The 12,120-nt window shown below is 56.6% G+C and overlaps 6 protein-coding genes across 6 annotated transcripts; 4 read left to right on the forward strand and 2 right to left on the reverse strand.

The window, feature by feature from the left end:
- The first annotated feature begins 1,310 nt into the window (after positions 1 to 1,310).
- On the forward strand, positions 1,311 to 3,896 carry SCHCODRAFT_02637447 (DUF155-domain-containing protein). The gene is made up of 13 exons (XM_003028855.2): positions 1,311 to 2,002; positions 2,054 to 2,166; positions 2,219 to 2,584; positions 2,632 to 2,657; positions 2,708 to 2,762; positions 2,810 to 2,854; positions 2,904 to 2,955; positions 3,003 to 3,093; positions 3,144 to 3,220; positions 3,301 to 3,312; positions 3,371 to 3,460; positions 3,657 to 3,756; positions 3,818 to 3,896. Exons 1-13 carry the CDS (start codon positions 1,763 to 1,765, stop codon positions 3,856 to 3,858), a joined length of 1,308 nt encoding a protein of 435 aa, XP_003028901.1. The 5' UTR covers positions 1,311 to 1,762; the 3' UTR covers positions 3,859 to 3,896.
- A 167-nt stretch (positions 3,897 to 4,063) lies between these two features.
- On the reverse strand, positions 4,064 to 4,834 carry SCHCODRAFT_02691998 (uncharacterized protein). The gene is made up of 2 exons (XM_050346840.1): positions 4,320 to 4,834; positions 4,064 to 4,263 (listed from the first exon to the last, which is right to left on the reverse strand). The coding sequence occupies exon 1, from the start codon at positions 4,559 to 4,561 to the stop codon at positions 4,349 to 4,351; it is 213 nt and encodes a 70-aa protein (XP_050198589.1). The 5' UTR covers positions 4,562 to 4,834; the 3' UTR covers positions 4,064 to 4,263; positions 4,320 to 4,348.
- A 562-nt stretch (positions 4,835 to 5,396) lies between these two features.
- On the forward strand, positions 5,397 to 5,739 carry SCHCODRAFT_01174606 (uncharacterized protein; the record flags this gene model as incomplete). Its single annotated transcript, XM_050341174.1, has 2 exons — positions 5,397 to 5,591; positions 5,650 to 5,739. The coding sequence occupies 2 exons, from the start codon at positions 5,397 to 5,399 to the stop codon at positions 5,737 to 5,739; spliced, it is 285 nt and encodes a 94-aa protein (XP_050198590.1).
- SCHCODRAFT_01039281 (uncharacterized protein) lies at positions 5,408 to 6,324 on the forward strand. The gene is made up of 2 exons (XM_050340912.1): positions 5,408 to 5,591; positions 5,650 to 6,324. The coding sequence occupies exon 2, from the start codon at positions 5,791 to 5,793 to the stop codon at positions 5,983 to 5,985; it is 195 nt and encodes a 64-aa protein (XP_050198591.1). The 5' UTR covers positions 5,408 to 5,591; positions 5,650 to 5,790; the 3' UTR covers positions 5,986 to 6,324.
- Positions 6,325 to 6,384: 60 nt separating this feature from the next.
- SCHCODRAFT_01215828 (cytochrome P450) lies at positions 6,385 to 8,688 on the forward strand. The gene is made up of 7 exons (XM_003028853.2): positions 6,385 to 6,738; positions 6,791 to 6,864; positions 6,915 to 6,944; positions 7,001 to 7,110; positions 7,162 to 7,548; positions 7,598 to 7,728; positions 7,780 to 8,688. Exons 1-7 carry the CDS (start codon positions 6,435 to 6,437, stop codon positions 8,496 to 8,498), a joined length of 1,755 nt encoding a protein of 584 aa, XP_003028899.1. The 5' UTR covers positions 6,385 to 6,434; the 3' UTR covers positions 8,499 to 8,688.
- A 164-nt stretch (positions 8,689 to 8,852) lies between these two features.
- SCHCODRAFT_02671261 (glycoside hydrolase family 71 protein) lies at positions 8,853 to 11,730 on the reverse strand (the record flags this gene model as incomplete). Its single annotated transcript, XM_003028543.1, has 11 exons — positions 8,853 to 9,289; positions 9,354 to 9,662; positions 9,752 to 9,843; positions 9,949 to 9,972; positions 10,119 to 10,468; positions 10,519 to 10,646; positions 10,708 to 10,887; positions 10,927 to 11,021; positions 11,074 to 11,452; positions 11,508 to 11,589; positions 11,644 to 11,730. 11 exons carry the CDS (start codon positions 11,728 to 11,730, stop codon positions 8,853 to 8,855), a joined length of 2,163 nt encoding a protein of 720 aa, XP_003028589.1.
- Positions 11,731 to 12,120: the final 390 nt, after the last annotated feature.

Raw genomic sequence — 12,120 nt, forward strand, 5'->3', positions numbered from 1 at the left:
TATTCTCTGGTGCGGATATCGTACACGGAGTCCAATACCGTCGATAGACAGGAAGGCGTACGCCATGCTGTAATCCGAGCGGCGCGGGCTCGCGTGGATGAAGCGGTCCGCCAACTTCTCTGCCACGGCAAATTTTCGAGGTCCGTGAAGCGTGCGGGTCTCAGTTTGAAGGACGTCACTGAGAGAACGTACGTCGTTGAGAGCTTGTCGGATGGCTGGCGCGGCGGCGACGAGGCTGGGCGTACCTGCACGGCGCTACGAAGAGTATCCAGGCGGATGACGGGTCAGCGACGCTTCCTTGCCAACGAGGCTCGTTCTAGGTGGTCGTATCTGCGCCGTGCGGCGGCGCAAGGACGACAGAGAAGCAGGATCATCTGATTAGACGGGGCTTAGGCACAAAAATGGGGTACACACAGGGATATATTTCTCCTTGCACCTCCCGTTCGTGCACGCTATAGGATGGTGATCTCGGCCGAGTATAGGACAACCGCAGGCTGGGATTCGCCGAGGAGAATATATGTACGGCGGCAATTCTCGCGTACCGGGCAAAATTGTCGGCCGCCAAGCGCTGACTCGTACGACGCAGTAATTAGCTTGTATAAGGAAGGAGCGAGAGGCAGCTTTAGAGCGTGAGCTCAAGAGAACGGCGAGTCTGTAGATGCCGAGATATGGCGTCTGTGGGGGCCGAATCCCATTCGGCTGACTCCCAATTGCGGCCCGAATGAATCTAGGGCACCCGGTCTCGTACAAGCCTCGGGATCACGACGGCAGGGTAGAGCGCCACCGCGGCGTTTCCTGATGACAGTTAGAGCACCCTGAAGCTATAAAGGGCTCACGCCTGTAGACATCCTGGCCGCGCGCGACGTCCGTGTGGGGTAGAAGCCGCATATCGGAAAAGCGACGGCCTTCCGCCTGCCTAGTCTAGCAGAAAGGTAAGAATTAGGGTTGCGATGGTTCAGAAAGGAGCAAGGCGGGTAGCTTACCTTTCCATGCACGCGTTCTGTGGGTGTTGGGGCGGTGCCGTTTTTCCCTAGGGTCGATATAAATATGCGAGATGCTGTCAGCTGTTCGACCAAGGAGAAACGTGCACCAATTCCTGATGCGAGCTTCGCCATTGGCGCTGAGCGGCGGCACTTCAGATGGGCGGAAAGATGCGATGATCGCAGATATGGGGTCTGTGGCTAGCTTGTGTGTGTGAACTTGCGACGTGGCCTTCTCAGTGTACGTATGGTTTACCTCCTGCTTCATGTAGGACAAGCAAATATACCCGTATATGACCGCTCGATTGCGCTAGCTGCTGGCTCCTGACACTGGTCTGCAAACAATTCGTATAAACCAGTGTGAGAGATCATACGACATGATTACTGGCTGACCTCCCCTGGCTCAATAGAGCTTCGTAGTTGGGTATTTCAGGGGAAAAGGGAGATCTTTTCCGTAGATTGGTCCTGCTCGGAGGACCTACAAAGAGTGCGTGCTGTTTGCCACCGGCGGTGGCAATCGGAATCGACGAAGAGGCTTCGCTGGCAGCGAAAACATGTTGGTCAGAAGACCGGCGGCATTCTAGACGATAAGAGACGTGAAGGCTCAGCAGCTACGGCTTGTATTTTCTGGACGGTGGCGTGCGTCGAGTCGAAGTTCAAGTACAAGTTCGCAATTCCGCGAAAATCTTGTCCAGAAAAGGCAATTCGGCGACTCCGGCCCGCACGAACAATGGCATCACAGGGTTGTCACAGACGCGCTCATCGTCTCAGACAACGACGAGATGCCCGAACAGCCAGGACGACGACCGCCGAGCAGCGCACCCGCCGACGAGCCTAAAGCCCGCGGCGCCAACAGGTCTACGAAGGTCGCAGGGAAGCTCAAGGTCCTCCCTGAGCAAGCCGACCTCATCGCTGTCCCGAGCGCGGTAGCGAGGGCCGCGTCGACCGGGAGCGACGAGGATGCCGACGCCGACGTCGAGGAGGAAGATGACGAGGAGCAGGTTGACGCCGATGATGTCGAGGTGCGTGTTAAGATAATGCAAGAAGCTCTGTTCACCGACCGACCGGCCTAGGTTTACAACCAGCTGGCACTTATTCCTCAAGGGACGGCCAGACGCGACGCGCAGAAACTCACAAAGAAGAAGGCGAAGTCTCTTCCCAGAGTTACTGCCTACGCGACCGCTGGGTACGTCGACCGCGTAGCTCCAGCACAAAGCGCGCATTGACCTCAGTATCAGTTCATACCGTATGTCCGACCTAATGAAATTCTTCAACGCGCGACGAACCGCCTACCATACCAACCCTCGCATGATCGACGAGGTCCTGTATACGACCTACGCGTACGAACCGACTACATCTGACGACGGTCGCTCGAGTACCAAGAATCAGTATCAGGGTGCGCGTACTGGGGACCTTCTCGGTATACCAGAGCTTCGTGAAGACGGCGAGGACGAGCCACAAGAGCGACCTCGCACTCCGAAAAGGAAGAAGAAGCCCTTCTTCGACGCTGCTGGTAACGAAGCAGAGATCTTCCTCTTCCAGTACGGCACTGTTGTGCTGTGGGGCATGTCAGAGCCTCAAGAAAGGCGTTTCTTGTCTACCTTGTTAGTTTCTTTTGACTTTGTGATGATCGTCACTAATGTTCTACCAGGAAGAAGTTCGAAATTGACAAGCTGCGTATGTGGCATGTCGCCCTTCACTTGCACACTGCTAAACTGCCCTTGCAGCGCCTCACGAAGTTGAAATGGAAGACTTGAATTTCTATTACGCGAATTACTCGCGGTAGGACGACGCCTTTAGTGCTCGCTGAAATGCTGATCTCTCGACAGGATATATAACGATGTCATCACTTTGAGGCGTGGTTCGAGCTACATGTGAGTACACCTCGTCATTCCCTGGTGTTCAATACTCACAACCTCGCAGGACAAAGTTGTCGCTATCGCACGCGCTTTCGCAGTCCGTGAAGATATCCTTGGTGTGTCTTTAGCCTGTACGCTCCCCCCATACTCACCGCTTCATCAGTTCGAGGAGCGCATATCCAACGCCATCGAGGACACCAAGGACATCCCTGAGATTATCAGCGAGACCGGCAAGATTGCTATGCCTCACACCGGTGCGCCGCATCGCACGACGACCTAGTCCCCGATCTAATGCCGCACCCAGACATCATGCAGAAAATTGGACAGCTCTTCTTGCTCAGGAATAACATCAACTCTGTGGGCTCTGTCTTGGACTCGCCGGTGCGTTGCATTTTTTGTCGGCTTTCGTAAGGCCGTGTCGTCGGGAAGGAAGCGCTGACGATCTTTTCTGTCTGCTTTAGGAAGTCTTCTGGGTGCGCCCACACCTGCACGTGCTGTAGGATATGCGCTTACCTCACTACGGAAATACAGACCTTCCCGGATTTGCAGCCGCTGTACGACGCTGCACGCAGCTACCTTGAGATACCCCAGCGTATCAACCTCTTGAATACCCGTGTGGAGGTGAGTAGGCGCTTCGACTTTGGACTTCGCCGTCGTGCTTCTGTTGTCTTCGCCTTGACCATCCCACGCCCTACCCCTCACCCTCCATCTCCTCAACAGAATCCACTCCGTCTAATCATGCCCTCTCTCTTCCTTTGTTTGATATGCTCAAGAACCTGATGCCTTGAACGCCTCACTCACGCCCTTCCCTCCCCAGGTCCTCCAAGACCTCCTGCAGCTCCTGAAGGAGTCCGTGTCCAGCCGACACGCCGAGCGCCTCGAGCAGGTCGTCATCGCGCTCATTGCGATCGAGATTGGTATGTGTTTCGTGGTCCGGGTGTGCGCGGTCTGGTATTTACGTTTCTGGCGATCCTCTAGTGTTGGGGGTGATTACGATCCTGGTTGATTTATTGCTGTAGTGAACTCGCGGTTTCCTGTAGTGGAATTACTATACTAGTCCTGCAGCTTAGCGCTGTGGTAATCTGTGGCCATTGCAAGCGAATTTTTTCGCCACTCAGAACCAGCTGTGTCACTCGATGAATCGAGCGTGGTGACAAGGCGGCAAGGCGAATCCCTCGGCCAGCGGGGGGGAACGTTACACCATCTGACCGCTCTGCTTTACGGGCCAACAAGAAAGAAAGGGAGACTATGCGACGTTCCATTCACCGGATGTAGACAACCATTTCGTAGGATACACATGGAGGAGGCGGATAGTCATCCATCAGGATACAAAGAGAAAAGATGCGGACTACAGAGAAATGAGTATAGAAACCATCCGCACGTTGAGCGAGGTCACGGCTCTGAGGCCGCCGAACGCTTCGGTGCTGCACGATGAGCGGTCAGTACTTCGCTACTGTCCGGAGCGGGTACGAAAATTTACGAAGGCATGTTCTTTAGAGATCGGCGGTCTTAGCAGACAATGCACCAGGCGAATGCACTTTGCGTGTGGTGGGTGCCGTGGTGCTCCTTGTTGGAAGGAACATCTGCGCTGTCGTCGGTCTTGTTTGTGACACCGTCATTGGTGGGCTCGGGAGTCGCGAGTGGCGCCTCATTGAGAGGGTCAGACGGGTGGTTTGTCGAGTCGGTGGCGAGCGTGGTGGCGGGGGTAGTGGTGTGATCCATGGCGATGGCGATGGTCGATGGTAGCGGCGACGCAAGTGGCAGTACTGAGATGAGTGGCGGGAGCAAGCCAGTCAAGTGCAGAATATGTGAGCTGCTTGACAGAGAAGAGTCCCGGGGGAGAAAGAGGACTTCTCGATGGTTGTTGTCAGGTGAGCAGCAACGGCGCTCTTTATACCAGCAGCCACGAGGCGAGGGGTCTTAGCAAAGACAATAAGACTCAGACTGACGCAGCACCTGGATGATGGCATGAATGCAGCGCAACAAAGCCCATTGTTGCGCTGACTATCGATGGCAGCGAATATGATGATTGCTATGCAGACCTGTCTGGGAACAGGCGTATCTCGGACCTCCGCCACGTCTTGAGGGAGCAGAAGACAAAGGCCTGTCAGATGAAATTAATGGTCATATACCCAGCAGAAGAGTGTATGTCTTGATAGAGACCTTTCGAGGGAGAAGAAACAGGGAACTCAAGATAGTGGTGTCGCTGGAATGGTGCGAAGACAAATCATAGGCCGAAATCAGCACTTGCTTGGAGGGTCCTGGATAGGTAGCAGGGATAGTTGCACGTACAGGGAACCAGCAATGTAGCGCGCTGTGGGACATCTCCGTTGTCTTCCGCCTGCGAAATATTCTGGGGGCCGATACAGGAAGTTCGTCAAAAGCTGGTGGCCATAAAATCGCGGCAACGGGCGGCGCGAATTCCCGGCCGTGGGCGTTCGGCAACTTCCGGTGGCGTGCAACGGCACGCCGCACGGGGTGCTCGCCGTCCCTGACGTTGACCAGAGCCCCCTCAGCCCCGAACGTCTCCCGTGCACGTACTTTGTTCTCGCCTATTATGTGGCCTTTCTCGAGCTCAAAGGAAGAAGCAAAGCCCGCTGCTCAGTCTCGCGGGGACCGACAGAAGTGCTGGGACACCCGAGACGCATACTTCGCCTGCTTGGATAAAGTCAAGGTCGTCAAAGCCGGCGACGAGGGGGATCAGTGCAAAGCAGAGAACGCCGCATATGAGAAGAACTGCGCACGAAGCTGGGTGCGTCGCAAAGCCTCGCCTCGAACGAAGTACCGATCGCTAACGAGCATGCGCGCAGATAGACTACTTCAACCAGCGGCGTGTCATAGCGGAGGCGCAGAAGGAGCGCCTCGCGCAGGCGGCGAACCAATTTCAGAAAGCCAAGTAGTCCCCGCCACTGCGTGAGAGCGTCGCGCCCGGAGGCACCAGCCCCGGCGTGATGGCGACTACGGACGCGCAGAACCTCCGGCCAGCTGAAAACAACATGCGCGATTCGGGTATCTCAGCGCGCCAACCCACCCGTCCTGGTCATCTTACCGGCTATCCGATGATGGGTTCCTGGTGGCAAGAACCGGCATGGATAACTCAGTTGCCGACTGAACTTGCAGGCGGCCCTGGAAAAGCACGTTCATAGCGTCAACTCGGAAGACGGCAGCCAATGCAAAGCGTACCCCCACTTCACAATAAAATACCAAACCCACCTCTGAAGATTACAAGCGCATCACAATCAGGAGTAGGCGGGGGCGCCTGACCCTCCTGCATATCACTGATTGACGCTCCGGGCGGGCAAGAGGCGGGGGAACCCGCAGCGCCCGCCGACTTAGAGAGCTGTTCCGTCACGACAGACACGCCGCGTAAGTGCGGCTCGCGCTGCAGCGCCCCCTTGTGGTTCGCACACGGCATGGAAACCACCGGAGATTGTGATGACAAATGGGATCTTCGTCGCATGCCGCAATCCAGAACATATGCAGCGGCGCGCAGGCCCGCATATATAGTGAAGGCGTCGATGGCGAGCTCTATACAGTTCCCCTCCCTACCGTCCCCACCCTCCTTCCGTTTTCTTTCTTGGTTCAGTCTATCATCATGGGTATCGCTCCTGGTCTCGTCTTCATCGTCAAGTCTCTGCCCTACGTGATCTACCCGTCTGCAGTTGCGTATGGCCTAATCCACGCGTTTGCACCGGACGCTCCACTGCCTGCTGTGGCCGCTGCTCTCGTTCTCGCGCACCCCGTTTTCTGGTTCCTTGAGGATACCTACAGAGAATGGCAGATCAAGCGCGCTGCTGCCGCTGTAGGCGCAGTGACCGCACCCAGCGTTCCCAGTGCTCTCCCCGGTGGTCTCAGCCACATGAAGTTTATACGCCAGCATATGAACAGCGGCGAGCCTTGTGAGTACACCTTTCCTTCCGCTGTGGCGCGTAATCTCATGTCAATCACTAGCCACCACAACGGAGCTTTGGGCCGAGCAGATGGGTACCTATGTGTACCAGTTGAATCTGCAGGGAGACAGACGGGTACGTCTAGGTCGTCCTAAACGACGCATCTTGCTGATCAGTATATTCAGATTGTCACGCTTGAGCCCGACCATGTGAAGGTCAGTGTTCCTGCAACCTTCTGTTCCCAAGCGTGAAAGTAATTGAAAATTGATAGGCAATCCTCGCTACAAAGTTCGAGGACTTTGATAAGGGGCCCTTCAACTACGACGTCCTTCACTCCCTCCTCGGCAATGGCGTCTTCAACGCCGATGGTGAGATGTGGAAGTGAGTACGCGGCCTATCTCCTCACTGTTTCCTACTAACAGTACTCACCAGATTCCACCGCTCCATGACGCGCCCCTTCTTTAACAAGGAAAAGATCGCGCACTTCGACATCTTTGACCGCCACGCCGACGATCTCCTGCGCAAAGTCAAGGCCCGCCTCGCCGAGGGCTTCCCCATCGACTTTCAGGACATGATCGCGCGCTTTACGCTCGACTCTGCGACGGAGTTCCTCTTTGGGTACGACATCAACTCGTCGGGCGCGGGGCTGCCCTATCCGGAATACGCGAAGGAGCGCAACACGGAGACGTTCACGAAGCATCCGTCGAATGTCTTCGTGAAGGCGTTTGCGGAGGGACAGGAGCTCACGGTACATCGGTATCGTGCGGGGTCGGCGTGGCGGCTCGCAGAGTTCTTCAGCGATAGCGTGAACCCGAGGCGGTACGTGACTTTGAGTCCGGGGTATCGCAGTTACTCATTCGCGCTACAGGGAGGTCGTGAACGACTATGTGAAGATGATCTTGAACGATCCTGAATTCCAGAAGGCGGCTCAGGCGACCGAGAAGGGCAACGCCGCCGACAGCGCCTCCCTGCTTCACCACCTTGTCTCGTACACCAAGGGTGAGCTGATTCGGTTTCGGTATCGAGGTGCCTGTCTAATGCACTTCTCAGACCCTAAGGTCCTCACGGACGAGATCATCAATCTTCTCGTCGCCGGCCGCGACACCACCATGGGCACCCTCTCCTTCGGCGTCTACAAGTTGACCGCGCACCCTGAGATCGCGCAGCGCCTGCGCGAAGAAGTCCTCGAAGTCGTTGGTCCCAATCGTCGCCCCACCTACGAGGACGTGCGCGACATGAAGTACCTACGCGCCTTCCTCAACGAGGTGCTCCGCCTCTACCCCGTCGTCCCCAACAACTCCCGCGCCGCCAACAAGGATACGACGCTCCCCTTTAAGGACAAGGACCGCGCGCCGATCTTCGTCCCCAAGAGCACGCGCTGCTCGTACTCCTCGTATCTCATCCACCGGCGGAAGGACCTATGGGGCCCGACCGCGGGCATGTTCGACCCGGACCGTTTCCTCGACGAGCGGCACGCGAAGTACCTCGTGCACAACCCGTACATCTTCATCCCCTTCAACGCCGGCCCGCGCATCTGCCTCGGGCAGCAGTTCGCGTACAACGAGATGAGCTTCTTCCTCATCAGGCTGCTGCAGAACTTTGAGGCGTTCGAGCTCGCGCGCGAGGCGCAGCCGAAGTCGTCGTTCAAACCGGAGGGCGCGCCGAAGAAGCCGGATGCGGAGGATGAGGAACTGATGTTTGCATCGCACCTGACCATGTCGGTGAAGGATGGGTTGTGGGTCCACATGCGGGAAGCGCCTGCGGCTTAATCGCTGCGTTGATAGTTACACACCAGAGTAAGTCTGGTTAGAGGGGTATTTCGCCATATTTATTCAGACACTCGGCGATCCGATTGTGTACACTTACTTACCTATCTAGACGGATCGGCCATACTGTATTCTACGCCTAATGTACATACTCGCACATGTCTATCTCCTGGAATACAGCGCTATCTTCTACAGCTTACACCTCCGCATACAGTGTCGGTCTTTCAGTCATCTCACACAGTCCAGGAAGGTGTCCAAGGTTTGCTTGGGATTGTCGAAGATAGCCTGGCCGGAGTGAGTTCATTGCAGCACCATCATTCGAAGTCGACTCACAAAATGATTACCCCCTTCCACCACTTAAAAGATCAAGTCCAGCTTGCCCAAGCCTCGCGCCTTGCACTCATCCTCCAACGCCCATGCCATCCAAACCGACGTCCACACGCTCGACCCTCCCCATACATACGCAACCTTCGGATTACCCCAAGCGCGCCGCACCTCCCCGTCGAATAGTGCCTTGTCTCGCGCAGCACGAAGGTGGGCCAGCATGTCGGGCTTGAACAAGAGCTCGTCGCTGCTCGCCGCACCCGCGATGTCCGCGAACTTGGCGTAAAAGCCCTCGATAGCGTCGGTGGCAGGTCTCGTGGGATCGGAGTGCTGCTTCTCTAGCTTGTTGACGTCGCGCGAGGCGAGGTCATGCGCAAAGTAAGAGGCAAACCAGTGGCCGCTGGCTTCAGGGTCGCCCGGGATGTAGCCGTCAGGTGGGTTGAGCATGCCCATGGGTTTGGGGACTGCTTCTGTTGAGAGGTTAGCAGGCCGTCTGGATGAAGATGATTGTAGATTCCGTCAGAGAACACGCACCAAAGTAGATGAACGTTCTCAAGTGCTTGCTGAGGCGCTCTCTGGTGACATCCGGAAGTTCATGCACCGCTGCAATCGTCGCGCTCAGATGCGCATTCGCAATGGACCAGGCAACGAGCGCGACGCCGCCTGGCCCGACAGTTCCGTCTTGGACCAAGGCATCGAGAAGCTGTGCATAGTGATGCCCCTCATCACGATAGATGGCAGCGCGCTCCTCTAGCGTGCCGTTCTTGAGGGTGAATGACTCCGCTGCGGTGTAAGGCGAGGAGCCTGGGTAGCCACGACGATTCACCGCGATGAGGCGCACACCTGAAGCGGGGGCGAGGGCAGCGATACGCTCGGTGATGCCTTCAAACTCAACCTCAGGAAAACGGACAGCACGAGTACGTGACGCTTACCTATCGAGGGTATACCATAACCGTGAAGGAAGACGAGAGTGAGGTATCCGGCGAAATCACTATCCGGAATGCCTGTATCCAGGATCTTGAAGCTGGCGCCTCGCGAGGTAAAGACTGTGCGTTCGACATACATGAGAGAACAAAGGCAGCTTGGGTAGGAACTTTGTGACCGAGGTGCTTTCATGCAAACAATTCACCCGGTAATCAACCGCCCGTACTTACTATAACTATGATAGTTAGCACGCAAAGCCAAGTGATATCGCGATCCAATGTTCCAATGCTTATCCAGTCCTACAACAGTCCATACACATATTCGAATAAGTTACTGTTCTTTCGTCCTTTACCTTGTCCTTCATGCACCACTTACAACTGCCCCACCGTCGGGTTGAAGTTGTAGTACGCGCAGTTAGTCGTGATATCGTAGTTGCCCGAGCCCTCCTTCACCGTCGCGCCATTCTTGACGAGCTTGAACCACGGCGTCTGCCCGTCCTCCTTCGGGAACGGCACCTTCCCGATGGTGAGGTTTCCCCCGTTCGCGGTGAATTCGGCATGGTTCGAGCCGACATCGAGCGTGACGGTCGCGGAGGGCGTCGAGTCGGCGAGCATGGCGAGCGCGAAGATGGCGTCCTCGGGGTAGGAAGACATGCGCACGGGTGCGCCGCCGGAGCAGGAAACGCCCTTAGGGTGCGTGCGGTACCAGTACACGACGGTGTCCTCCTGCGGTGGGACGTGAGTGGGTTGGGAAGAGGAGAGGGGAGGGAACCCACGGTCAGAGTCGGCTTGCTGCCGGTCTTGTACCACGCGATGTAGTACTTGGCGACGGTGCGCCAGGCAGAGTGATTGATGCCGCGGACGTAGTTTATCGCGTCGCCCATGTCGACGTTGTAGTTGATGTCTGCAAAGATGGCGGGGTCCATGATCAACAGAGGATACGTGAAGGGCAGAGTGCAGCATACCACAGATGTAGTGCGACTCGCCAAAGTCGTTCCAGGTGACAATCTCAACAATGTCGGGGCGGACCTCGTCGATGGCCTGCTTCCAGCGGTAGTTCCACAGCGTGTCGCTCTGCTGAACCCATCCATCGCCGTTGAGGTCCTTGAATTGCCAGGGGGAAACGGCTGGATGTCCATTATGAGCTATAGCGCTCCAGCAAGAATGCAAAGAGGGAGACTTACACATGATGTACGGGCCACCGCGGTTCGCAGACTTGACCGCCGACTGGAAAGCAAGGTCGATCTCCGTCGTCAGAGGCTCGTTGACATCGTTGGGCCTGTCATCAATGTCAGCTTCCACCCCTCGACTCATCCTTCACATTCACTCACCAAGACCACCAGTTGAAGAAGCCATCGATCGACGGGAAGTTGCCCATGACCGAGCCCGCCGCGCTTGTGCTGCGGTAGCCCACGAAGGCCGGCGCCCACGTGATCTCGATGCCCTGCCCAGCGAGCGTGTTCTTCACGCCTGCGAAGAAGCCGTCGCCGTTGCCCTCTCCGCTGTACGTCGACACGAGGACCTTGTTGTTCCAACGGAGGGTCGCGGGCGAATTTGCGTGCGCGGCGATGAGGGAGACGACCTGGTCCTGAGACCAGGAGCCGCCAGCAAAGTCGAAGGAGTACATGAGCTTGAAGTTGGCGGCCTCGGCGGCGGCGTAGGCCTGCACGATGCGGTCGACTTCGTAGTCGGCGAAGGCGACGTTGAGGGCTGGAAGTGGGCGTAGTCAGCGGGAGGGTATGGCGGACACAGGAAAGCGACTGACCGAAGCCCTCAATGCCAATAGACTGAGCAGAGGCAATGTCGTTTGCCCAATCATTCTGTGAGTACGAGTACGATTGTTGCGCCTGTAAAATACTGAATGTCAGACACGCTCAGATTACGACAGAGGAGACACTGACCATAAAGTGGGCAATGACCGTCGCCGCCGACACGAAGCGAGCGGCAAACGGCAGCAAGCCTAGCGCGAGACCCAAGAGTCTGGCCATTGTGTTTGGTCTCGCTGGAGTAGGGAGAGGAAGGTGTTTGCTGACCCTTCCCCCCACCAGGCAAAGGCTTTTATACCCAGCACTTAACCCACCGTCACCGCGCGCCTCGAGCTCACTGCGAACGCCATGGATCAATTCCTTCGAGCACTCGTGATCTTCCAAGCTCTCCGCGTACACCGTAAGGTACAAACTCGCAGATCCGCAAGACGTTGAGCAGCGATGAGCCCGATCCGAGGCTATAGCCGGCGCCCGCAGGGCCGAGGCAGTCTTTCTGCGGAGTGTATGACCCTCGAAGTCCATGTGATCTGCGCTCTCGAGGGCTCGAGGAGAGTGCAGAAAAGAGCGTTGCCCGGCTAGAGAGTATCCGATAGCTTCAATTCGCAGTGAATG

This window comes from Schizophyllum commune (assembly GCF_000143185.2).
Source record: "Schizophyllum commune H4-8 unplaced genomic scaffold SCHCOscaffold_10, whole genome shotgun sequence".
NCBI lineage: Eukaryota > Fungi > Basidiomycota > Agaricomycetes > Agaricales > Schizophyllaceae > Schizophyllum > Schizophyllum commune.

Excerpts from the sequence above, each read along its gene's own strand:
- SCHCODRAFT_02637447 (XM_003028855.2), top strand. The coding sequence starts at position 1,763 with ATGCCCGAACAGCCAGGACGACGACCGCCGAGCAGCGCACCCGCCGAC. Across the intron at positions 2,658-2,707 it reads GTTCGAAATTGACAAGCTGC|CGCCTCACGAAGTTGAAATG; the intron begins GTATGTGGCATG and ends CTGCCCTTGCAG. Across the intron at positions 2,763-2,809 it reads TATTACGCGAATTACTCGCG|GATATATAACGATGTCATCA; the intron begins GTAGGACGACGC and ends ATCTCTCGACAG.
- SCHCODRAFT_01039281 (XM_050340912.1), top strand. The coding sequence starts at position 5,791 with ATGGCGACTACGGACGCGCAGAACCTCCGGCCAGCTGAAAACAACATG.
- SCHCODRAFT_02691998 (XM_050346840.1), bottom strand. The coding sequence starts at position 4,561 with ATGGATCACACCACTACCCCCGCCACCACGCTCGCCACCGACTCGACA.
- SCHCODRAFT_01215828 (XM_003028853.2), top strand. The coding sequence starts at position 6,435 with ATGGGTATCGCTCCTGGTCTCGTCTTCATCGTCAAGTCTCTGCCCTAC. Across the intron at positions 6,945-7,000 it reads TTGAGCCCGACCATGTGAAG|GCAATCCTCGCTACAAAGTT; the intron begins GTCAGTGTTCCT and ends GAAAATTGATAG. Across the intron at positions 7,729-7,779 it reads CCTTGTCTCGTACACCAAGG|ACCCTAAGGTCCTCACGGAC; the intron begins GTGAGCTGATTC and ends TGCACTTCTCAG.